The 24,581-nt window shown below is 42.4% G+C and overlaps 1 protein-coding gene and 1 long non-coding RNA gene across 2 annotated transcripts in view; one reads left to right on the top strand and one right to left on the bottom strand.

Annotated features, from left to right (window-relative positions):
* Positions 1 to 2,997: 2,997 nt before the first annotated feature.
* LOC103094266 (uncharacterized) lies at positions 2,998 to 14,020 on the bottom strand. Its single transcript, XR_001628855.2, has 3 exons — positions 13,916 to 14,020; positions 12,689 to 12,777; positions 2,998 to 11,019 (listed from the first exon to the last, which is right to left on the bottom strand). It is a non-coding gene; the product is annotated as an uncharacterized LOC103094266 (long non-coding RNA).
* CABLES1 (Cdk5 and Abl enzyme substrate 1) overlaps positions 13,239 to 24,581 on the top strand; it is a 146,362-nt gene continuing 135,019 nt past the window's right edge. The window contains 2 exon segments of the mRNA XM_007487622.3: positions 13,239 to 13,906; positions 13,909 to 14,542. Of these exon segments, the coding sequence (XP_007487684.2) occupies positions 13,666 to 13,906; positions 13,909 to 14,542 (875 nt within the window). The 5' untranslated portion in view covers positions 13,239 to 13,665.

Raw genomic sequence — 24,581 nt, forward strand, 5'->3', positions numbered from 1 at the left:
AATCGTTCAGCCCCATTCTAATGGCTGCCCATGTCCAGCACTCATAGACAATAGAAAGCTTAGAGCTGGCTTTCAGCAGAGGTGCAGCTCAGGAAACCAATAACCAGGCTACCCAAATACACCCAGCCCCATGAATGCATTTGTTTCCTCACAAGAAAACCTGAAGTTTTCAGCAGTCAGTATCATTTCTTTGGGAAATGTTTCCAATGACTTCTTCCCTCACTGGCCCCTCCAGACGGAAACCTCTGCTCACACAGATCATAGAGTGAGGGTTGGAAGGGACCTCAGAGACCAACTAGTTCAAATCTCTTGTGTGACAGTTGAGGAAACTGAGGACTGGGGAGGTTAAGTGACTTGCCCAGGGTCACACAGGTAGGAAGTGTCTAAGGCCAAATTTAAACTTGGGTCTTCCTATTTCCAGATCTGGTTCTGTATCCATTGCACCACCTAACTGTTCTACATACAAAAAAGATACAAGATAATTTTTGGGGGTGGTGATGCCTGAGAAGCAAAGGAGATTCAGAAGGCACTTGAGATCTAAAAGAAGGAGGTGATGAGGCTAGGGACAAGCAAGGTGATGACTTGAAGACTGCTTGTTTGTTTGGTTTGTGTATGAAGAGAAATGAAATAGAGCTCAAAAGGTACTGTGGGGAAAGATTCTGAAGGGCTTTAAATACCAACAGAAGAAGTTCTGTTTGAGCCAAGAGGTAGCCAGGAGTCACTCAAGTGACTCAAGTCAGGGAATGACAGGGTCAGAACTGTGTTTTAGGAAAGCCAGTGCTAGAGAGCATGGATTGGAGATGGGGGAGTCTAGATGCTCAACATTGTTGTTTGTCCTTCATTTTTTTTAAACCTTTACCTTCTGTCTTAGAATCAATACTGGGTATTGGTTCCAAGGCAGAAGAAAGGTAAGAGCTAGGCAATGGGGGTCAAGTGACACACAGCTGGAAAGTGTCTGAGGCCAGATTTGAACCTAGGACCTCCCCCTCTGGGCCTGGCTCTCAATCCACTGAGTCACCCAGCTTCCCTCTGTCCTTCATTTTCAAAGAGGACCAAAGACATCATGGGGGAATGTCATGACTTGTAGGTGAGTTAGATTTAAGTGAGGCAGAATTGCAGCCATCAGCCTCACTCTCTCTTCCAGTCATCCAAGTCCAGTGGCAAGATAAAAGTGAAGATGATGGGCAATGGCTCAGGATGCAGTGGATGAGGTTGGCTTCTTCAGTGTCTAAACAAGCTCTAAGCACTCCACAGTGCTTGCTTCAAATGCCTTCGTGGCCAGTGAAACAAATTGCTCTCACCCACCCCTTCTACCAGGGATAGTCTTCCTGTGATAGACCTCCCCCTAACTCACTGACATCAGATTTGAAGCCTATCAGTTTCCCTCAACCTGGCTTAGCCTTCCTGCCATAATGGCTTACTGGGGGGTGCCCATGCTACAGCTTCTCCGAGGCACAGGAGAGAGCTGGGTGGCAGATGGACTCCAAAGAAGGAAAGCAGCCTGGAAAATGGCTTGGCAAAACCTCAAGCCAGAGGTACTAGTCTCTGAACACCCCATACACCCCAAGGGGACTAACAAGTGCTTGTTGATCTGATGTATTCTTTTTATCATCAGTACTCTCTTTGTCATCATGACTTTGCTCCTTCTTTCACTTCAGCTCTTTCCACAATGTCTTTAATTATAGCAGCCTCAGGTTTTATATAAGTTGTAGAGGGGACCTTTTATGTAAGTTCCTTTTACAAAAGTGTCCTGTATTAAGAGCAATACACGTCTAGAGCTTATAGTGTCTATGTTTGGATTAGTGGTGGGAACGGTCCTGTTCTTTTAGTTGCTTTAGCTCTTCCCCACATACTCCTATACATCAGGAGGTACATGTTCCTTTGGAATCTCATTCCTACCTTCCCAATTCCTTGTATCCTTCCTTCTGAAGTTTCCCCTCAAGCACAAGAGAGTAGGTGAAGGGAATATGGTCAGGGTTAGGGATAGTTTCTTTTCGCCCCTCCTTTAAGGCCACAGTTCATTCAAATTTAAATATAACTAAAATGATGTAGAACACCCCCCCCTCCCCTTGAGATTTGCTGCCACAAAGTCAGCTAATTTTGCTAAGTAGTTATCTATCTGCCTGTTCATGAAGAACAATTCCTATCATGCACTCACACTCTCATATATATATACACACACACAGACTGGTAAATTATTTTGTACTCTACCACCAAGCTCAGAACAGAATACTAGGGTTTTTCTTCTTTAAGGAAAAGGAGGAAAGAGGAGAAGCAATTTTTAAATCTATTTTTTAATTCAGAGATATTTTTATTTTCCCAATTATATATAGTAATAATTTTCAATGTTTTCCAAAATTATAAGATGGAAACCCTCTCCCTCCCTCACTTCCCTCTCTCCACTAGAGATGGTCAGCAATTTGATCTGGGCCATACATGAATTATCATGCAAAATCCACTTCCATACTGGTCATTCTTATAAGAGCATACTCATACAAAAACCAAATTCCAAAATAAAACTGTAAATAAACTGGTGTGAAAGATAGTATGCCTTGATCTGCATCTGACTCCAATAATTCTTTCTCTGCTGGTGGATAGCATTCCTCATCATAAGTCCTTTGGAATTGTCCCAGATCATTGCATTGCTGACAATAGCTAAGTCTTTTACATTTGATCATCAGACCATCCTGCTATTACTGTGTACAACAGTTATGTATGAATGAACCAACATATTTATCTTATTTTGGGACAGTTGTTCCCACTCTTTCACTCTTCATCTCTCCTTTCCTACTGCTGCCTACATTTTCACATCTCTTCCATTCTCAAAAGACCCTCATTTGATCTGTCAATCCTTTCTAGCTATTGTCTTATATTTCTCTTCCCTTTTATAGCTAAACTATTTTTTCATTAAATTTGCTACATTAAAATACCCAAGTAATTCCTTCTCCCCCTGCCATTAGAGAAGGTATCATTTGACAAAAAAAAAAAAGATATATGTATATATAAAACCATGTCTTATTTATTTCAATTTATCAGTTCTTTCTCTGGAAGTAGACACACATGAGTCATTCTTCAAACAATATTCTGCTGCTATATATAATATTTTCTTGGTTTTTCTTGTTTCACTCTTCCTAATTTCATGTAGGTCTTTCCATGATTTTTTTTTCATTAACCCGCTCATTACTTTTTTTAGCAATTAGTTCATTTTATTCATTAAAATTATGCTTATATTCCATTGAAATAAGACTATTACTTTTTTTTTCAAGTTCTAATGATTTTTAAATTTATTTATTTAGTCAAATTGTAACCTTATTCCTTGGTTACAAGAATCATATTATTTCCCTCTCTCCCCTCCCTCTGCCCTTCCCGTAGCGGATGGGCAATTCCACTGGGTATTACACGTGTCCTTGATCAGAACCTCTTTCCATGCTGTTGATGTTTGCACTAAGATGTTCATTTAGAGTCTACATCCCCAGCACTATCCCCTGGACCCATGTATTCAAGCAGTTGTTTTTCTTTGGTGTTTTTACTCTCACAGTTTTTCCTCTGAATGTGGATAATGTTTTTTCTCATAGATTTCTCCAAGTTGTTCAGGATCACTGCATTGCAACTAATGGAGAAGTTCATTACATTCGATTGTACCACAGTGTATCAGTCTCTGTGTATAATCTCTTGGTTCTGCTCCTTTCACTCTGCATCACTTCCTGGAGGTTTTTTCAGTTCCCATGGAATTCCTCCAGTTCATTATTCCTTTGAGCACAATAGTATCCCATCACCAACATATACAATTTGTTCAGCCAATCCCCAATTGAAGGGCATCCCCTCATTTTCCAATTTTTTGCCACCACAAAGTCACTCTACTTTTTATGGTACAGTATTATTCTTTCAGTCATATGCCATAAACTGTTTAGTCATTCCCCTTCAATTTCCAATTCTTAGAGCTGCTATAAATATTCTAGAACATATAGTGTTTTTTTCCTTTCTCCCCATCACCTTAGGAAACAAACCAAAGAGTGGTATTGCTGGGTCAAAAGGTATACACATTTGTTTAAGTCTTTGGGTATAATTCCAGATTATGTAGCTAAACTTCTTGAGAAGCCCATCTAGAACTGATGCCTCTATTTCTTTGTATCTCTCTTTCTTCTTAACTCTCTATAGTCTTGCTTAGGACCTCATTATTCAACTTAATAGCTTTCTACAAAGTTACAAATGATGTTTAAATTGTTAAATCAAATGCTTTCAAGTTACCTAGCAACTCCAGTCCATCCTCCCTTTAACTGGCAAACTGATCTTAAAGCACAGATCTGACCCAGTCCACCACTAAGGTCCCATCAGCCCAGCCTACCACCCTCTAAATCTCTGATGAAAAGTGAAACCAAGAGCTCCCAAATCTTCATTTTAGGGGGGGAGCTCAGCTCACATCTCTTTTCTCACCTGGTTCCACTACTCTGGAATAATTTCTGACCTTGCTACAGTGTTGGGTCCCTTCTCTGCACCCCTTTCACCCCTCCCTTTATATCTCTTCCTCTTTATTGTTAAAATACTTTTCCATATTGACATGATTCATTTTCTTTCCCTCCCCTCTCCCCCACCCATCCCAGAGAAGACAAGCAATTCCACTGATTGTATAAATGTCATCACTTGATACCTATTTTCATATTATTCATTTTTGCTATAGAGCGATCTTTTAAAGCTAAAACCCCAATTCATATACTCAAATATACAAGTGATAAGTGATCGATCATATGTTTTTCTTCTGCATTTCTGCTCCCATAGTTCTTCCTCTGGATGTGGATAGTGCTCTTTCTCATAAGTCCCTCAGGAGTGTCCTGGATCATTGCATTGCTGCTAGTAGAGAAGTCCATTACATTCGATTTTACCATAATGTATTGATCTCTGTGTACATTGTTTTCCTGGTTCTGCTCCTTTCACTCTGCATCAGTTCCTGGAGGTTCTCCAAATTCATACAGAAATCCTCCACTTCATCATTCCTTACAGCACAATAATATTCTATCACCATCAGATACCACAATTTGTTCAGCCATTCCCCAATCGAGGGGCATTCCCTCATTTTCCAATTTTTTGCCACCTCAGAGAGCGTGGCTAGAAAGGTTTTCATACAGACATTTTTATTATTATCTCTTTGGGGTTCCAACCCAGTCACCTCCTCCTTTTGGGTACTGCCTGCCCCCTAAATATTGTAAGCTCCCTGAGAGCAGAGATCATCTTTCCCTTTTTCTTATTTATATCCCATTGCTTAGCACTGTGCCTGGCACTCCAGAGACAATAAATGTTTATTAACTATTAATTAATCTCTAAAAGAGTTTGGTGGAAACAATATATGAATATATGAAACATGAATACATAAAATGAGTTTTGTGAATATGATAAATATAGGAAATGAGTTTTGTGAGTCAAGGATATAACAATGATTAAAAAAATATTTTTTAACCTTCCATCTTAGAATCAATGTTGTATATTGGTTCTAAGGCAGAAGAGCGGTGGTAAAGGCTAGACCATGGGTGTTAAGTGACTTGCCCAAGGAAGTGTCTTAAGTCAGATTTGAACCCAGAATCTTCCATTTTGAGACCTTGCTCTCTATCCACAAAGTCACCCAGCTATTCCTAAAAATAATTTTCTAACCTAGATTCAGGTAGTTATCTGGGTCTCTCTGTACCTCCAAATTTATAGACAGTTTCAAGGAGATGCTATGGGAGAAAAAAAGTATCACCTCATGGCTAGTTTGTAAAACCATAGACATAGAGCAAACATTCAACCGTTATGAAGTCTTCTGCTTGTATTACCATATAAAACTCCCTGTCAGCCTCCCCCATGGCTCTCTAGAGGCCATTAAAAGCAATGAACCTTAAGGCCCAGAAGCTACAGTCCACCAAAGAGGGGAGGAATTCTTGGAAAAACCACGTGTAACTGTGGCCCTCAACAGCCAGCTCTCTCCTTCCCCGAAGGCAGAGCTTCATCTGCTCTACAGATTTCATAGCAGGTTGAGGGGGAAGGGGGGAGGGGAGGGGAGGGGAGGGGAGGGGCTTAACGTGGATTCCGCTGCAAGACGGGGTTTTAACAGTTTTTGAAAGCTTACTATTTGACGTGACTCAAAAGATCAGGAAACATGATTTTAAAATGCATGAGGGGGTGAGCTGACTTTTCCTAAGGTTTCCTCGGGTTTCTCTTGGCTCTTAACGGTACAAATGTGCTTCATAAAAATCTGTTTTACAGGACTGTGTTGTGATGGTTGCCCTCCCAAATTCTTCCTGGCCAGGCTTAGCGAGGGTGCGAATGGGGTCCTTCTGGGAGTCCCTCTCCCTTCTTCCGGCCACTCGTTAGCACTGCCGCCAGAGGGCGCCAAAGGGCCAGAAGAGCAGAAGAAACCATTTAAATTGGGAGGATTTCGGACCTGGAAAGCCCCCTGAGTTCAACAAGTCCAACCTTTTCCATTTTTCAGATTAGGAAACAAGAAACGAATATTCCAGTTTACACAGCTAATAAGGGCCAAAGTCGGGACTCCAACTCCGGTCTCTGGACCGCCGCTACCTTCCCTGCCCCTTTTGGGTCAATTCACACTCCACTTGTACTCAGGTGTCAGAAATCATTGCTAGATGATTCAACAGAAAGGAAAACACCATTCAAAAGAAAAATTTGGGGCGAGAATGACAGCACGGTGTGAAGAGGGCTGGATGAGGAGGCAGAGAATTGGGGCTCTGTGAATTATTGAATTTTTCTGGGTCTTCCTCATTTGTAAAAAATAAAGGGAGGGGTCTAGATGAGAAGATCTCTACTGAAGATCTTTTTCGCACAAAAACGTGATTCTATGACACTTAACAGAATACCCTCTCAAGATTCTCTTTTCATGGTAATGCATGGAACATATTTCTGGAAATCATGGATAATGAATAACAATATAAAATAATATAGAATAATAATCATTAAAATACACCATGACATAAAAAGTCATTTCATTTTTCCTCAAAATTTCAGTTTGCTGAAAAATTCTGCAGATGAACTCCAGGTGGATTTGGGAAGGCACAGGAGAAATCTTATTACATGGCTGACAACTCATAGAAGGCTTTGAAATAGGTTAAGTACAATTCTAATGTTCTGGTTCTTCCCCAGGTATTTAATATCCTTGGTAGTGAAAGAGGACACTTGTTGCTTCCGAGTTCCTCAGGGGCATCTTGGTTTTTTAGGACTTAAAACAAATAACATACAGAGAGTAGCATTCTCCCTTGCTTTCTCATACCCACTGTACAAAAGAAAACATCAGTCAGAAGACCATTGCTGTCTCAGTGGATAGAGAGGCAGATCTGGAGAAAAAAGGGGGTGCTGAGTTCAAATTTGACCTCAGACACTTCCTAGCTAGGTGAACCTGCCCATGTCACTTAATCCCAATGCCTAGTCCTTGCCTGCTCTTCTGCCTTGCAACTAAGACTTCATTTGGATTCTAAGACGGAAGATAAGGGTTTAAAAAAATAAAGTCATTCATTGACCACTTGCATTGTTCCCCCTGGAGCAGCAGATAATACAGTGGATATAGTGCCCTGTCTGCAGTTAGGAAGACTTTAAGTTCAAATCTGGGCTTTGGGGTTTAGTGGTAGCTATGCAAACCTTGAGCAAATCACTTTAACCCTGTTTGCCTCAGTTTTGTCATCTGCAAAATGAGCCCGAGAGGGAAATGCCAAGCCACTTCAGTATCTTGCCAAGAAAACCTCTTGCTCAGAGTCACTTAGTAAGTGTTGGAGCCTAAATTTGAACTCTGTAAGATGGGTCTTCTCAATTCCAGACTAGGTGCTCTGTCCACTTTACACTAGCTGCCCTACTTTGTAATAGCCAACTAAAATACTGCTCAGTCACCAAATATACCACTGCTTATTTCCTTTTTCCCATGGAACTTATAAACCTGAAGGATTGTCTCCTTAGATAGGGTGTATGTCTCCTTAGACAAGATGAATGACAGGAGGCACTATATGAACCTACCGGAAAGCAGATTGAATAGAAATCAGAAGATATCAACATACAGGGCCTTGGTCTTGTCATCTATAAAATGCGGATGGGGGATGGCAATTGGATCAGATGCCTTCTAGCCCTACATTCCATGACTAGATTGACTTATGCTAAACTTTCTGCTCCCTATTTCTTTTCGTTTATTTAATTGAAAAAATTTAATTTAATTAAGAATATTTTTCCATGGTTACATAATTCATGTTCTTCCCCCCGACCCCCCTCCCCCTCCTGACACGAAATTCCACTGGGTTTAAATGGGTCATTGATCAAGACCTATTTCCCTGTTATTGATGATTGCACTAGGATGATCGTTTAGAGTCTACATCCCCAGTCATATCCCCATTGACCCATGTGACTAAGCAGTTGTTTTTCTTCTGTTTCTACTCCCCCAGTTCTTTCTCTGGATGTGGATAGCATTCTTTCTCATAAGTCCCTCAGAATTGTCCTGGATCATTGCATTGCTGCTAGTAGAGAAGTCCATTACATTTGAATTTACCACAGTATATCCGTCTCTGTGTACAATTTTTCCTGGTTCTGCTCCTTTCACTCTGCATCAGTTCCTGGAGGTCGTTCCAGTTCACATGGAATTCCTCCAGTTCATTATTTCTTTGAGCACAATAGTATTCCATCATTAACAAATATCTGTTGGTGATGGAATACTATTGTGCTCCCTATTTCTTTTGATATGAATGCCACTGGCCTACCAACAGCAGCCAAAGTACCTGTCTAGTGTAACCCAAATGAAAATAATTTTCTAATTTGAGCCAATGCTGACAATTCCTTTTCTTAGTGCTTTTAAAAGAAGCCTTTCTCAATCCCCTTCAATGATAGTGCTCTTTTTTTTCTGCTGATTACCTCCAATTTGTACACATGTAGCTCTTTGCATGTTGCCTCCTCCATTAGACTGTGAGTTCCTTGAGAGCAAGGACTTTTTTTTTTTTGCTTTTCTTTGTATTCTCAGAGCTTAACATGGTACCTAATAACACTAACAAATATTTATTGACTGATTGGCTCCTGCCCATGTAAAGTATAATTGTGTGTGTGTGTGTGTTTTAAAGATGATGTGTTTTCATTTTGCTGTTAATATGTGTTAGCCTCTTACCTCAAAAGGTTTTCTTAGGTTTTCTGAGTTTGATCCCTGGATTTTAGCCTGTCAAGTCAGTTATTACTCAAAAAAAAAAAAAAGCCAATCAGTTTTGTACATTTTCTCCCTCCTGATTTAGCCAGACTAGAGAGTCAAAATCACCAAATTGTTTTGTTTGGATGGAAATGATCTCCTAGCATGGCACAGAAAACAAGCTTGTAGTTTAAAAAAAAAAAAGCCAGAGAGAAAGATCTATAGAGAAGTTTCATTTTCCTTTGCTAATGACCAAACAGGAATGTTATTTGATTTTCCTAAAATGTCTTTTCCCTTCCTTTGAATCAGAATTTTCTTAACTAAGAATCTGTAAACCTGTTTTCTAAAATATTTTGACAACTCCAGGAAGGAGGAAGAAAGAGAGAAAGAAGATAACAAGAATCATGTAGCCATGGAAAAAGCTTTAAAAATAAAATTTAAAAATATATATATTTTGATATAATAATTTCCTTTGTAATAGTCTGTATTTTTTACATTTTTTTAAAAGCATTATTCTGAGGAGTCCATAGACCACCAGACTAACAAAGGTTTCCATGACCCAAAAAAGGTTGAATCTATACATATTCAAATCCTATTTAACTTCTTAACTCAAGCTCCACTAACTCTCTACAGCCTTTTCCTATGATTCTAGCTACTCCTGAAAGTTTCTCTTTTCTGTACTCCTCATAATCTTCATCTCTATTGATAATTTGAGCATCTAATCAGATCTAGTCTTGTATGATAATGGTTTCATTTGTGTCCTATTTGGCCCTTCCTACTATACCATAAAGATTACAAGGTCCATCCACCCTCTTATACTTTTTCTTTTTTTAAGGCTGTTTAATTACAAATTCCCACTGAATGAAAAATCATTTTTTATATCTCTGGAGTCAAAAGCCCAGGACAGAGTTTTACTTGGGGCCTCCAGCCCTGAGGCCCAGGACAGTGGTGTTACATATAAAATAGCTACTCAACTAATTATTTGTTGAATGAATCAATATGGAAAAAACCCTCAGATTTGAAATAAGTCAAAGTGAGATATAAATGAATTTAAATTAGGACAAATACAGTGGTGTATTTAAATATTCCACCCCCAACCATCTTTCCTTAACCAAAAGAGCCTCTTCCCCTATCCAGTTACCCTCAGAAACACCCTTGGAGGCTGCTTAAGTGTCTACCAGTGTAGACAAATGTGTCCAATGTTTGGTGTTAAATAAAAATGGAAATTGACAAACAGACAATAAGCAGTTAAACTCATTCACTTAGCACTTCTGTGGCCTTGCATTTGATTGTTAGGGGTCATGTAAATTAAGTTAACTATAATAGCACCTTTGAAAATTTCAAGGTAGTTTCCTCAAGTAGAGGAATTGAATGTCTGACTAAACTGCATAGATCCTGGTCACCAGAGTATGAGATTAGGCTGCCAAAACAGTGCTTAGGCAAGGGAAAAAGACTTAACTTTCCATATTTTTTTAAAGCATAAAATGGGGCAGCAAGGTGGCTCGGTGGATTGAGAGCTAGGCTTAAACACTGGTTCTGGGTTCAAACTGGACCTCAGTCATTTCCTGGGCAAGTCACATAACCCCCTTTGCCCAGTTCTTACCACTCTTCTGTTTTAGAATCAGTATTGATTCTAAGGTAGAAAGTAAGTGGAAGGTTAGGGTTACTTAAAAAAAAAAGATAAAAGAAAATGTTGGCAATTTTTTTTAAAAGCAATTGTCTTTTATTTGCTCTTATTTGTCTGCAACCTGTGAGCCTGGATGTGCCATGTGGAATGTACTGTTTGTCTTTGGCAAATGTAACATGAAGCCACACTCCTTGTTGGCTGCTGGTTACAAGACTGGTGGTGTATTCCTTTCTCCATTACTCAGTTTACTTTCTTGAACCTGAAATGGAGTGGAATTTCAATGTAAAGTGATCGATTAATGGCAAGGCTCAATTTAAGCATTGCATTAAATTTAATCCCTTATCTCAAAACATTCTGTTTCTAGGAAAAGTATTATGAGGTTTCTTGGATGTCACAAAGCTCAACCCAGTGAGCCAAAGAAAGCTGCCAGCTGATGGCCTTTTTTAAGTGATCCATGGCAAGCCAAAATAGGACTATACATCTTCAGGGGACTAGCTTCTGAAAGAGAGTCTTGCAACCAGACCAATGGAGAAAGTGGAATTTACTGCCTTAGACAGGTTACTCAAGATTTAATAAGAAAACTCCAAGAGGCTGAGAACTGGATTCTGTCCCACTTGTATTCCTCCACTGGTGTTTATGATTAGCATAGTATCTTATAATTGGGAAGCACAAAATAATAAACTGAATGAGCGAATCTCATTTCAGTGACAAAAAGTAGCCTTATGGCTCTTGTCTCTGACACCAGCACAGAGAATCTGTTTCTTCCTCTTTCAGTTGGGGCTGATAATACTTAAGTTTGCCTACTTAATTTATGTCTCACAGAATTGTTTTGGGGAAAGCAGTGATGTAAAAGTGAGCTTTGGGGGGAAAGTCAGCATGGTAGCATGGTGAAGGGATAAGGATTTGGTGTTAAAAGACAGATTCCAGTCCAAGCTCTGATCTATCCAGAATTTCCATAACCATAAGCAGTCACTTAACTTGAGAGAGGTGACCGTTTCCAGAAAGGTAGCAGTATTTTGTGTCAGTCTCTAAAGAAAGAAGGGACCATTAGAAGGCTTAAAGAGGTTCCAAATAGAATTCTGTCCTGGTCTTGGCTCTAGAGATATGAAAAATGCCCATTTTTCACTCAGTGGGAATTTGTAAATGAACTCAGCCTTTCAAACACAGGGTATTTTCATGTGGTTTGACTTATTATACACTCCTAAGATATGCACTTATCTAACAGCTCCATCCACCAAGGCCTTGATGAGTCAGTCTATTATCCAATTCTACATAAAGTCAGGGAAAACTGGTCTCAAGAAGAAAAAAAAGGATGGGAGTAGTTGTGATTCAATTGTCTAAATGAGGGAAGGGGATGCTTAGCTGCCACATGTACATTAGAGGCGCACACTTTTTAGAGCTGGAAGAAACTTTAGGGACCAACCCCTTCATTTTATAGGCAAGGAAGGCTAAAGGTTAGGAAATAACTTTCCAAGTCACACAGGTACAACAGTCAAGGCAGAATTTGAAGCTGAACACCAAATCCAGTGCTCTTTCCATTCCAGTGCTCTTTCCATCATTCTGTCAAAGTTCACAGATTTAAGGTTTTTTTTTTAAATGTATTTGGGAGCAGATAAGTGGCTCAGTGGATTGAGAGCCAGGGCTAGAGCCAGGAGGTCCTGGGTCCAAATTTGGCCTCAACCATTGTGTGACCCTGGCTGGGCAAGTCACTTAACCCCCATGGCCTAGCCCTTACCTCTCCTCTACCTTGGAACCAATAAATACACAGTACTAATTCTAAGACAGAGGTAAGGATTTTTTAAAAAGCATTTTCCCCCCTTTGATGAACTATAAAAATGGAGCATCAATGAATCTTTGACAGTTAATTCTATCACTCACCAATTCTCAACCCAACACCTCTTATATCACTGGAAGCGATTTTTACTTACATGTACACTTACTTGCTCCACAGAACTCTAAGACTCCAGCTTAGACAACCTGGATCATGTTTGTGAATCGACCTAATGTTCTTTCTCACCTGAGGGAAGAGACAAGAGGAAACAGATAGGTAGAGGGAGAAGAGAAGGGGGAGGAAGGTGGGAGAGAGAGAATGATAGAAGGTAGGGAGAGAGGAGAGAGAGAGAGAGAGAGAGAGAGAGAGAGAGAGAGAGAGAGAGAGAGAGAGAGAGAGAGAGAGAGAGAGAGAGAGAGAGAGAGAGAGAGAGAGAGAGAGAGAGAGAGAGAGAGAGAGAGAGAGAGAGAGAGAGAGAGAGAGAGAGAGAGAGAGAGGAGAGAGAGAGAGAGAGAGAGAGAGAGAGAGAGAGAGAGAGAGAGAGAGAGAGAGAGAGAGAGAGAGATTCTCTGAGAGGCAGAGGGAGGAGAGAGGAGCTATTTCCAAACCTCCCGCCCCCTGTGCAGACAAGCCTCCCCCCCACCCTCTCTCCTCCTCTTCCTCCTCCCCCCCTCCGGCCGGTCGCTGGCTGCAGCTTTGTTTTCCTCCCAGGTTTCATTTCCCACACGTGATACAGTGTTATTGCAAAGAGCGCTTCGTAGCGTTAGCGCAGGGCGAGTGCACCTATAAATACTAATAACAGCGGCCAAGAAGAGAAGAGAGGCGAGGCGGCAGAAAGAGGAGAGGAAGAGAAGAAGGGGAGGAAAATTAAGACAGAGAGAACAAGCGTACTCGCAAGTTCTCCGGCGGAGGCCCCCCACCCGCCCCTCGGTGCACCCAGGGCCAGAGCGGGGCAGAGGGAGGCTCGCATGCCATGCCACGCGGGGGGCCGGAGCGCGGTAGCTGCGGCCGCGCACGCTGCTACTGCTGCTGCAGCCGCCGCCGCCGCTGCTGCCGCCGGCCCCCGTCTCCCTTCCCTAGCTTAGCCCTCCCGCGCCTCCTCGTTATATCGGGGCATCGCTGAAAACGGAGACAATGGCGGGCGGCAGCGGCTGCAGCGGCCACCACCACCACCGCCACCAGCTGCAGCAGCAGCAGCAGCAAGAGCACCAGCAGCGGCGGCGGCGGAGGCGCTCCACCGACGCCAGTCCCCGAGGAAGCGGCACCGGTGCGGGGCAGCAGCAGCAACAGCAACAGCAGCAGCAGCAGCAGCTGCTGCAGACGGAGCCCCTCAGGAAGCAGCGCATGGACCCACGGCGCCGACAGGCTGCCCTCTCCTCCTCACCAACATCTCTCTGGACGGGCGGCCCACGCTGCAGAGCGAGGACTGGGGCAGTGGCGAGGAGAGCGGCGCGGCCAAGTCCGGGACAGGCGGCGCCGCGGGCGGCGGCGGCGGCGTCCGGGCTCGGCTCAGCCTGCTCTCGGCGGCCGACAAGGGCAGCTTCTACCCGCCCGCGGCGGCAGCAGCAGCTGGAGGGACTGCCTGTGTGCTGCAGCAGCAGCAGCAGCTGGGCACTTATCCCACTGCGGCAGTGCCCCACTACGGGGGTGTCCGGGGGCTGATGAGCCCCCTGAATATAGACCGGGCACCAGGGGAACAGTCTCCAGCAAGCCGGCAGCCACCTCCCCCTCCGCTCCACCAGCCTCAGCAGCTACTGCAGCAGCGTGACGGACCGGGGGAGGGAGGGGAGGAGGAGTTGGAGGAAGACGATGCCTTTGCCCCGGTACAGGTGCCGGCGGCCACTTTCTTGGGCTCCGGGACACCAGGGGGTGGGAGCGGCAGCCGGAGCCGCCTCAACTCCTTCACTCAGGGAATCCTGCCCATCTCCTTCTCCAGACAGACCTCGCAGAACTATTGCTGTCTTGAGCAGTCGGGGCAGGTGGGCGCCTTCGAGCAGCTGCAGAGGTCCCGGTGAGTAGGGGGGAATCACACACTTTACACCCACCTCTTTCGTCTTCTGACCCTCCCGGCTGGAGGCCTCGGCCGCCTCCCATTCCTTGTGGGATCCTTGCACATTTTAACATCCTCCGCTCCCCTGCACCTAGAGCACAGAGCCCCTGCTGACTCTCAGGGCTGGAGCTCAGGGTCTCCTTCCAATTCCCTGTGGGGTCCTGGCTTTTTTGTTTTGGTTGGCCCAAATGCTGAAACTCTATGTGCACGTGGAAAAATAAGGAGGAGGGGTGTGCATAAAACATGTATATAACAGGAGCACCAAATACATAGAACATGAGCACTCATGCAACATGGATGGAGTGGTTGGATGATCTCATTAAAAAAAAAAAGCTTACACTAAAATCTTCCATCACAAGAGGGAGATCACTAACTTCCTGAAATCCCATCCAGAATGTGAGAGGCACCCTCCCCACTTTCTCAGACTTGGCAGGGCTGGAAGTGGAACAGACAAAAGTTGGCTTCTTAAAACCTCCCTGCCTTCACCCCCACCCTCCTGGCTTTGTGCATGTGTATGAGGAAATTTAAAACTTGTTGCAAAAATACTTTGAAATGCTCCCAAGAGGTCCCTGGCTAAGGAAGCTTTCACATGTCACGTTCAGACTCTTAGGGCTCTTCCCTCTATTTGTCCATATTTGTTTTTGCTTTTTCTAAGAAATTGTCCTCAGAAAGTAGACTTCATATGGCCCCTGGGTGGTGGGAAAACACTTGAGGGCTTTACTTTACCTAGAAATTTTGCTGCAGAAGTAGTTGGGCAAGTACAGGTTCAGGTGGAAAGGTATTCCTAGAAGCCCATTAGAGTTTACAGTGAAAACATAAAGTACTGGGCATGGCGGTACCTTTGTTTATTACCAAGGTAACAACTGAAGCATGTCAGAGGCATGTAGAGCCTTGCGTATTCTGTTTTGGGCACATGGTGGTGGGAAGTGAGGAGATGAAATGGGAAAGGAATACTGGCGAGAGACAAGGATCTGGAACGAGCTGCCACCTTTTATGAGCAAGGAGTTGGCAAGGCTGCCAATCCTACCCAAAGCTCTCCTCACCTGTGTCTGTAGAATAATGGGGTTCCTGTACCAACCATTGCCATGTACAGAATCACAAGCCATGGAAGGAGAAATGTTACTTTGCCAAAACTCTACTTGAGTTGAATGTCCAAATACAGCCTTTTACTCGGACTCCCCCTAAGGGATCTGAAAGGCAGTCCTTTTACCCACCAGAAAATTAATTCATCTGTCCCAGCCTGCAAAATGGGAAAAAAGAACAGAGCTTGTGGAGAATTTTTTTTTTCATATTCTGGTTTATTCTCAGATGGATGAGATCAGTTAGGAGGGGTCATTCTAATACTAGAGGGCTCAAATTTGGCTGAAATGTCCATTTTACCTAGACAGCTTTGGCGATGCATTATTGAATTAGCGAGAGAGCTCTAAGTGTGACAGCCCTGAACAGAAAACTGTTGTTAGAGCACACATCTCCCCATTAGCTGGATGAGTGCAATCTGAGTTGAACGTGTTCATTTATGAGAGAGAAGTGCACACTCAGCAGTTTCTTGGCAGCTCAGACGTCACCACTTGACCTGACTGAGCTGCCTGATAATGACTGCCAACTCTGGGAGGCGAGAGGGTAATGACAGGAGTTCTAAAGACCCTGCCGTCCCAAACAAATTGTGTCAGGCCATGGGGGTTATCTTGTTACTCTTGATAGAAGCAGATGGATTTCAAGTGCCCAGAGCTCCAAGGGAAAGGAAAGAGCCACAGTTCTTCACAAGAAATGATTTGCCTCCTGTTTTTCCTCTTGCAAACTTTAATCTGGAAGTACCAATGATCTTTTTTTTTTTGCACATTAATCCTCATAACCCAAAGTAAAGTTTCCGTAGGACCGAGTCACTGGTCTTATATTTTTATATGTCCCAAAATAGTGGCCTCCAGTCCCCCCCCCCCCCCCGACGTATTTTTCAAGATAAGATGAACAAGTTGAATGTAAGGTGGTTTGGTTATCTCAGAGGTCACATGAAGCTGCCTCCCTATGCTTTTACACAACCCACATGGAGTATGTTCTGAGATCTCCTAATAACTGGCACAAAAGAGATCAGGTAGGGACCAGGGAAGAGTAAGGACCAACGATTTTGCTTGGTGGGGGAAACTCATTGGTGAGAAACTTATTTGACCGTTGGTTACACATGAGCATTTCCTCTGCTCACCATCTTACAGAGAGATACCTAAGTTCTAAGAGGTGACTTGACTTTTCCTGGGGTGAGAATCAGTATGTGTCTTGGATGGGACTTGAATTATCTGTTATGCTAGTTTGTCTATCTGTCTGTCTTTGACAGAATGCAATTAAATTGAATGGGGCAGGGGACTTTTGTTGGATAGAGTCCTGTGATTCAAGAATGTATTCCCCTAGGAAATAGATGAGCAGAATTACTATAAACCTATAAACTTGAACAGTCCCAGGAGGTTTGCATGAGTCTCTTTGGGGGCAGAGAACCAGAAGGATGCTCCAATAAAGGAATACCCTGACAGAACTTTGTTAGACTTTTGTCTCTTATGAACAGCATCTTCATAACACTTGTCATCAGCCTGAATAAATAAAGTACTGGCTGATAAATCTGCTTGCCCCACAGTCCAAGGCTGGCAATCTGTCAGACTTAAAGAATATTGATCTTTGTTTCCCCCCAGGGTATCCCATTTTAAGAAAAACACACTGTTCTACTTGATAGTTGTGATTCTGAAAAGTTATTTAAAATTTTTTAAGTAATTGTAATTTTATTTTTTTTTAAGACTAAGAGAACTTGCTATTAAGGCAGGGCAAAAAGCATTTACTAAGTGGGTACTATGTGCCAGTCACTCTGCTATGCACTTAGGATACAAATACAACCAAAAGAGAAAAACAACCCATGCAATCAAGGAGCTTATATTCTAATGGGGAAGATAACATACCAGAGGGAACTGAAGGGGGTGGAAAGGAGAAGCACCCTTAAAAGAACGTGGTATTGAAGTCCAGAAAGTCAGAAGCAGAGCAGGAAGGGAAAGAAAGGTTGGCCTGCCCTTCTCCCTCCCCAAAACGAAGATCCCAGGGAGAAAGGGGCCAGCAGAGTGGGTGGACGTTTCAGGGTGAGGAGGGCTTGGGGGGCAGATGGATGGTCCAGGGTGAAATGGCTGTGTATCTATGTATTATTTTTGCTGAGGGGTGTTTCTTGATCTCCTAACACCCATCCTAATTATTATTAGGCCTCCTGGATTGGGAAATATCATGGGAAGATGGGATTGATAGTGGAGTGTCCATGCTAAAGATGGTACTCTATGGGTTTTTCAGGTGAACCTTCAGTGCAATAAGACCTAGTAAGTGACCAGTTAGAAAAATAGTATTTTCTTCCTACTGACTCTTCAAGAATCTTTTCCATTTTTAATGGCCCTGCAAGAATCTTTTCATTCTTTCCCTTCACATATAAAATGAAATCAAGGGTTTGGCAATTATAGCAATTTGGGGGACTTCTAGTACACATTTTACTCTTTTTATCTGATATGATTAGAAAATCTAAAGTGAAAACACTTTTTCTTCATTTTTAGTATATTAATCTTACCTTTCTACTTTGTGATAAGTTATTTATTGTCTCGCCTAGGGGGAGAGACAGTCAGATTATTTACAAGCTTCTTTTTTCTTTTTTTCCTAACTCAGAGGATCCTGTTAAATTTCAATTTTCTAAATCAGTTTCTAAAACAGGACTACTAAATCTTAACATAAGGATTCTTGCAACCTCACATTAATTTAGAAAACCACATACTGGGGCAGCTAGGTGACTCGGTGCTTAGAGAGCCAGGCCTGATTGAGTGACTCTGAGTGAATCACTTAACACTTAGCCCTTACCATTCTTCTGCCTCAGAACCTATAATCTATACTTACTATAAACCCTAAGGCAGAAAGTAAGGGTTAAAAAAATCTATTATCATTAGCTGTGTTTTATTGTATTTTTATTTAGTTTGCTAAATGCCCAATTACATGTGCCAGCTGACCATGTGTGGTTGACACCTCAGAAAGCACCACTGCACCTGTGTTGTTAGCAGTGGGCCATGATTAGAGCAGACATCCCATGAGGCATGTCGTGTACATCCCTTGCTAGAGGACAGGGACTTCTTCTTGTCAAGGCAATGGAACTAGCCTTATGTCTTGGACATAAGATGTACTCAAATGTTTCTTGATTGTTTGTAAATGCTTTGTTAAAGCTAGGTTTCTTCCTTGCTGATGCAGTTGCAGTTATCCTTTCTCTGTTCCTCTGGTTCTTTCTACGTTTTTAAACCACCCTATGAAATTCGGGGTGGAGGGGTAAGAGATGGAGGGGTGAAGGTAAGCAGGGAAGGGAAATTTAGCAAGCCCCTCCAACATGACTCCCCTTTGCCCGTCTCCACTTTGTTCTAGCTTGTTTACAAGTCTCTGTGGTATCCAGTTAGTTTTAGTGATCCAGAAGGCTGGCTAGTGATTGGATTTTAAGCCTGCCCTAGGCTTAGATTTTGTGATTCCCTTTGTAGGCTAGAAAAACCAAAATAGAAAACCAGAATGGATGTATTCTTCTAACCTGGAGTGTCTGGTTAGAAAGTGCATGCATGCCTTTCATATTTGTAGGGTTGTTAGAAGAGAAAGACAGAGACAGAGATAGAATATGTTTGTGGTTTAAATATGGGTAGTAGTAACAGCTGGTGACACAATAGATAAAGCCCTGGGCTTGGAGTCAGGAAAACTTGAATTCAAATCCAGCCTCAGATACTTACTAGCTGGGTAACCTTGGGCAAGTCTTTTTACCCAATTTGCTTCAGTTTCTTCATCTGTCAAATGAGTTGGAGAAGGAAATGGCAAACTATTTGAATATCAGAAAACTCCAGATGGATCACCAAAAGTCAGACATGACTAAAATGACTTGAACTACAAAGGAACATCTGTGGTTGCTCTTGGTTACTCAAAGTACCTACAGCTTACATGGGACCCACTGCCCCTGTTCAAGCCAATGCAGGTCAGGTCACCTGTCATGTTGTCGAGCCAGAGTAGGGCAGGGAAAGAATCTTCATTCAATTCTAGAGGATACCGCCATGCTTAGAAAAATAATACAAAGACACATTTTTAGCGATGTTCCCAGTACTTTTTAAAAATATAAAAATATTATTTATATATATTATAGACACATATAAAGATTCCCTTCTAGTTCACCATTAATGTTTCAGCTATTTGTGCTGTGGTTTATTCTTCAGTTAAAGATCTCATTGGATGGGTGGAAACTTGTTCTAGGGAATAGAAAGGATTTTGGATTAGGAATCTGAAGATTTGGATTCTCATTCTGGCTTTGCTGTGTGACCCTAGGGCAAATGACCTAACTTCTTGGAGTCTTAACTTATTCATTTATAAAATGTGGTGGTTGAGCCACACAACTTTAAAACCCCTTCTGTCTCCAAAATGTAATAATATTTCTCATTTTAGATTCTCTAAGTGGAACTATTTGGGGCATCCTGCAGGTTGCAGTTACATTTTGTTATACAATCATCCCTCACTATATCACAGTTCACTTATTGTGGCTTCACTGTATCACAAGTTTTAAAAAATATATATGTTTAATTCTGTATCGCGGAGTTTTCGCCGTATCATGGGATTTTGACAATGAATACTATACTATAACAATGGAAATGCAGTACACCACTACTGCTTGCACAAGTTTGCCAACATGAGATTGTACATGACACTCTATTGACCACAAGGCAGACACCCACAGTGCTGTGTTCTGTATCTTGGGTGCTGATTGGCTCAGGGTTTATAAGAGTGTGGAAAAGGTTTATAGGAGAGTGGGAAGAGTTTATACAGCCTTAAATATATATATATATATATATATATATATATATAAATAATAAAATAAACATAACACCGTGGGGGTCTCTGGAACGTAACTCTCACAATAGGTGAGGGATCACTGTATCTTTATGGTATATTAAATTTTGTGGACAGTTTATCTGATTAATCCATTCCCCTACTTGTCAGGGAGCACAGTGTAGGGTTCTGAGAGAATGATAAAAAAGAATTGGTACCCAGGAAAAACCATCCCTGAGTAAGGGATGCTGTAGAATGGGGGCAGGGGTCCAGATTTGCAATAGAAAATGGTCATATGAATCAGAAGAATTGGTTTTCTTTTCTAACTTTTTGTTGTTCTTCAGTCATTTTTCCTTCATGCCAGACTTTCTGTGACCCCATTTGGGTTTTCTTGGCAAAGTTATTGGAGTGGTTTGCCAGTTCCTCCTTTAGCTCATTTTTTACAGATAAGGAAACTGAGGCAAACAAAGTTAACTGATTTTGCCCAGGAAGTATCTGAGGCCAGGTTTGAACTCAGGCTGGTACTCTGACCACTGTACCACCTAGGTGCCCCTATTCTAATCTTGCTAATTTCCTTAATGTGTGACAATGGCCAAGTAGCCAAGCCTCATTGGGTATCCGCTGTAAATAAAAATAGTTGACTCTAAAGTAACACTTAACATTCGGTGACAGTGGGAAGAGGGCTGGCTCTAGAGGCAGAAGATAGGAGTTCAGCTCCTATCTGTGATCCTTCTGCACCTCTCAGTGCCTCTCTGGCTCATAGGTTCTTCATCCATAAAATGAGGGTTGGACTGTGTGAGAATCTTAGGTCCCTTCCAAGTCTAGACCTTTGATTCTTATAACAAAGCTTTGAAGCTGTTTCTATAAGTGTTATCTCTGTTTTACAGATGATTAAACTGAGGCTCAGAAGGAAAAATGATTTGCTCTTGGTCACATAAAGGCAGGCACTGGACCCAGGGTTTCCTGATTTGTGATTCCACCCCTCATTCTGCCTGTCTCTTTTTGGATCTCAAAAGGATGTGAGACCTATAAGGGACTTTGAGCTCTTCAGACACTAGGTAAAGAAGCTATTATTTAGCCATTTAAGTCACTTTGAACAAAAGAAACTAACAGGGTAATTCTGTTTTCAAAGAGCTGTAAAACCAAATAAGTAAAACCAAAATAAAACCTTTTCAGGATATTCAAAAATTGGTTTTCCTCTCTCTACCTCATAAATATTTCAACCTCATATTTATCATTTTAGCATTCCTTTCACAGAACCCCTGTGGGTCCTAATCTTATAAGAATCTCCAGGGGGAAATACATCAGAAGCTTATATATTCCTGGCAAATGCCCAGTGACTTCCAATTCAGGTGTGACATTTTGCCCTTTTCTTCCTGGGGAGGAGGTAGTGCTGATTTCTGTTTTTACCCCTGTTTCCTCTAAGAACACCATAACAGTTCTCTTTTTTTAAACCCTTACCTTCTATCTTGGAATTAATATAAAATATTAGTTCCAAGGCAGAAGAGTAGCAAGGGCTAGGCAATGGGGGTTAAGTGACTTGCCCAGGGTCAGACAACTAGGAAGCGTCTGAGGCCACATTTGAACCCAGGACCTCCCCTCTCCACCATCACAATTGAAGGAGAGACGTTTGCTCCATAGATGGTATCCTCACTCTCTCTTCCAAAGTCATCCAAGTCCAGTGGCAGGACAGAAGTTAGGATGATGGGTCATGGCCCAGGATGCAGGGAAGGACCCTGGCGTCCTCTGTGTCCAACCAAGCTCTTTGGCTGCCTTCAGGGCTGTTGGAAATACTGCAGGGAGCAGGTTCTCTGCCTCATTTCCTCCCGACCAGTCTGCACTGTCTAGGAAGCCCAGCCGGGCTGCATTTGTGCTTTGATGAGTACTTTGTTGTGATTTGTTTAGAATGTAAACTCCTTGAAGACAAAGATCTTTTTTTCCTTTTGCTTTTGTAGCCTCAGCCCTTGGCACTGCGCCTCACACATATTGAAAGCTCATTGTACCAGGTGAACCATGGGGGCTGGGGATCTATCTAGAATCATACATTTAGAGCTGGAGATAGATATTGAGAGGTGGCAAGGAGCAAAGCTGGTCTTCTAATCAGCTACTCTTTTTTTTTTTCTTTAAAAAAAAAATTCTTACTTTCTATCTCAGAATCAATTCTGTGTATTGGTTCCAATCCAGAAGAGCCGTCAGGGCTAGGCAATGGAGGACAAGTGACTTGCCCAGGGTCACCCAGCTGGGAAGTGTCACATTTGAACCTGGGATCCTCCTGTCTCCAAGCCTGGTTCTCTACCCACTGAGCCGCCTCACTATCCCACTAGCCAATCATTTTGCTTTCAAATCCAGGGATCTTTCCACCGTATTGGTGACACTTACATTTTGTGACTTGCTCAGTGAGTCTGAAGCAGGAAACATGGAAAGCCAGCTGGGATTCCACCGAGCAGAACTCCGTTTGCTAGACAAGCTTGGGAGCCAGAGTTGTTCTCTTCTCAAACTCCATAAGCCACATCCGATCAGATATTACCAAAAGATTCTTTTGTTTAGGCTTCTTATTTGCCTTCCAAATGTCCAACTGAGACCTTGGACCACTGGCGGACGAATCAGAAAGGTAGAGCCAAAAGGGGCCATCTGGGGCCATTTTCCTGGGCTGTAGAGACTCCAGGCTAACCTCCTAACCTATCACAGCCATGATGAAGGTTATGCAACGGTGGATTGAGCACTGGACTTGGAAGTCAGGGATCCTGCTTTCAACTCTGTTTTATAGCTGTGTGACCATGGGACAGCGAGGTGGCTCACCAGCCCGGGAGTCAGGGAGACCCGAGTTCAAATTCAGCCTGGCCCTACCTGGGTGACCCTGGGAAAATCACTTATCCCTATTTGTCTCAGCTTCCTCATCTATAAAAATGAACTGGAGAAGGAAATGGCAAGCCATGCCAGTATCTTTGCCAAGAAAACCCCAAATGGAGACACAAAGAGTTGGATACAACTGAAAAAACAACTGAACAATGAAGACCTTGGACAAGTTATTTAACCGGTCTCAGCCTCAGTTTCTTCATCTGTAAAATGGGCGTAATAAGAGTACCTATCTCATAGAGTTGTTGTGAGCATCAAATCAGAAAACATGCAAAGTATCTGGAAAATACATGCAAGCTATGTGTCAGAGGAGATCTGAATGGAGTTTGGAATGTAGAAAGAAAACTTCCAAAAATCTGCCTCCTCTCTCCACCTTTTAACTGGTTCTTTAACACAGTGACACCCTTATTCATTGTACCACTGACCCCTCTTATTTATTTTAAGCCTCTCTGGAAACGGAACTTAGAAATCCTTGCTTAGTATAGAGCCTGGCACATCATAGGCACTTAATAAATGTTTATTGATTGGATCTGTATGTAGTGATGTGCTAACATGCAGTCCTTTCTAAATCTTTTATTTCCACCCCACCCCCCATCCCAGCTCTGCATAGGGTTCTATTTCTGTGTTTGTTGGGGGTTTTGAAGCCCTCTTGAACATGGAAGTTTTCTGTGTTTTCAGCTAGAGTAATTGCAGACTGGTTTATATTGAACAAGGTTATCATTAGTGTGGCTTGGGGTTGACTACTTCTCATTTAAGCACCAAAGAGACAAGAGTATTTGTCTTGCCCCACGTGCAAAGGGCAACAGTTTAGGTTTTAAGACATAATTATGTGAGCATATGGAAAGGCTCGCCTGACCCCTCATTTAAGGCCTAGGGTATACTTAGAGCACAGTGACGTTTTATGTTACATCAACCAAGAACGATGAATACAATTCACCCCGATGCTGAGGAGTTAGAGAATTGGACCAAGTGGTGAAGTGCCCTGTACTTATTTATTCAGGATAATGAATATCTTGAGAGTGGAAGGGAAAAGGGGAGGAGTGAAGGAAGGATGCTAGCAAATGCTTGTTTTTATAGGATTTTTAATGGAATTTTAAAAGTTACTTATAAAAGGCAAAGAAAGGCTCAAGCAGCTTTGTTCGGGGACAGAGATACATCTTTCAGGCCAAGGGGTTGATAATTTGTTATTAATATTTAATGTGTATTAAAACATATATTTAATAATAATAATATTAATAATTGAGAATAAGTTCTCATCATTTTCTGGCCTCCCTGGGTTGAGGCCCCCCCTTATTTTTCA

The sequence above is a fragment of the Monodelphis domestica genome, chromosome 3, assembly GCF_027887165.1.
Source record: "Monodelphis domestica isolate mMonDom1 chromosome 3, mMonDom1.pri, whole genome shotgun sequence".
NCBI lineage: Eukaryota > Metazoa > Chordata > Mammalia > Didelphimorphia > Didelphidae > Monodelphis > Monodelphis domestica.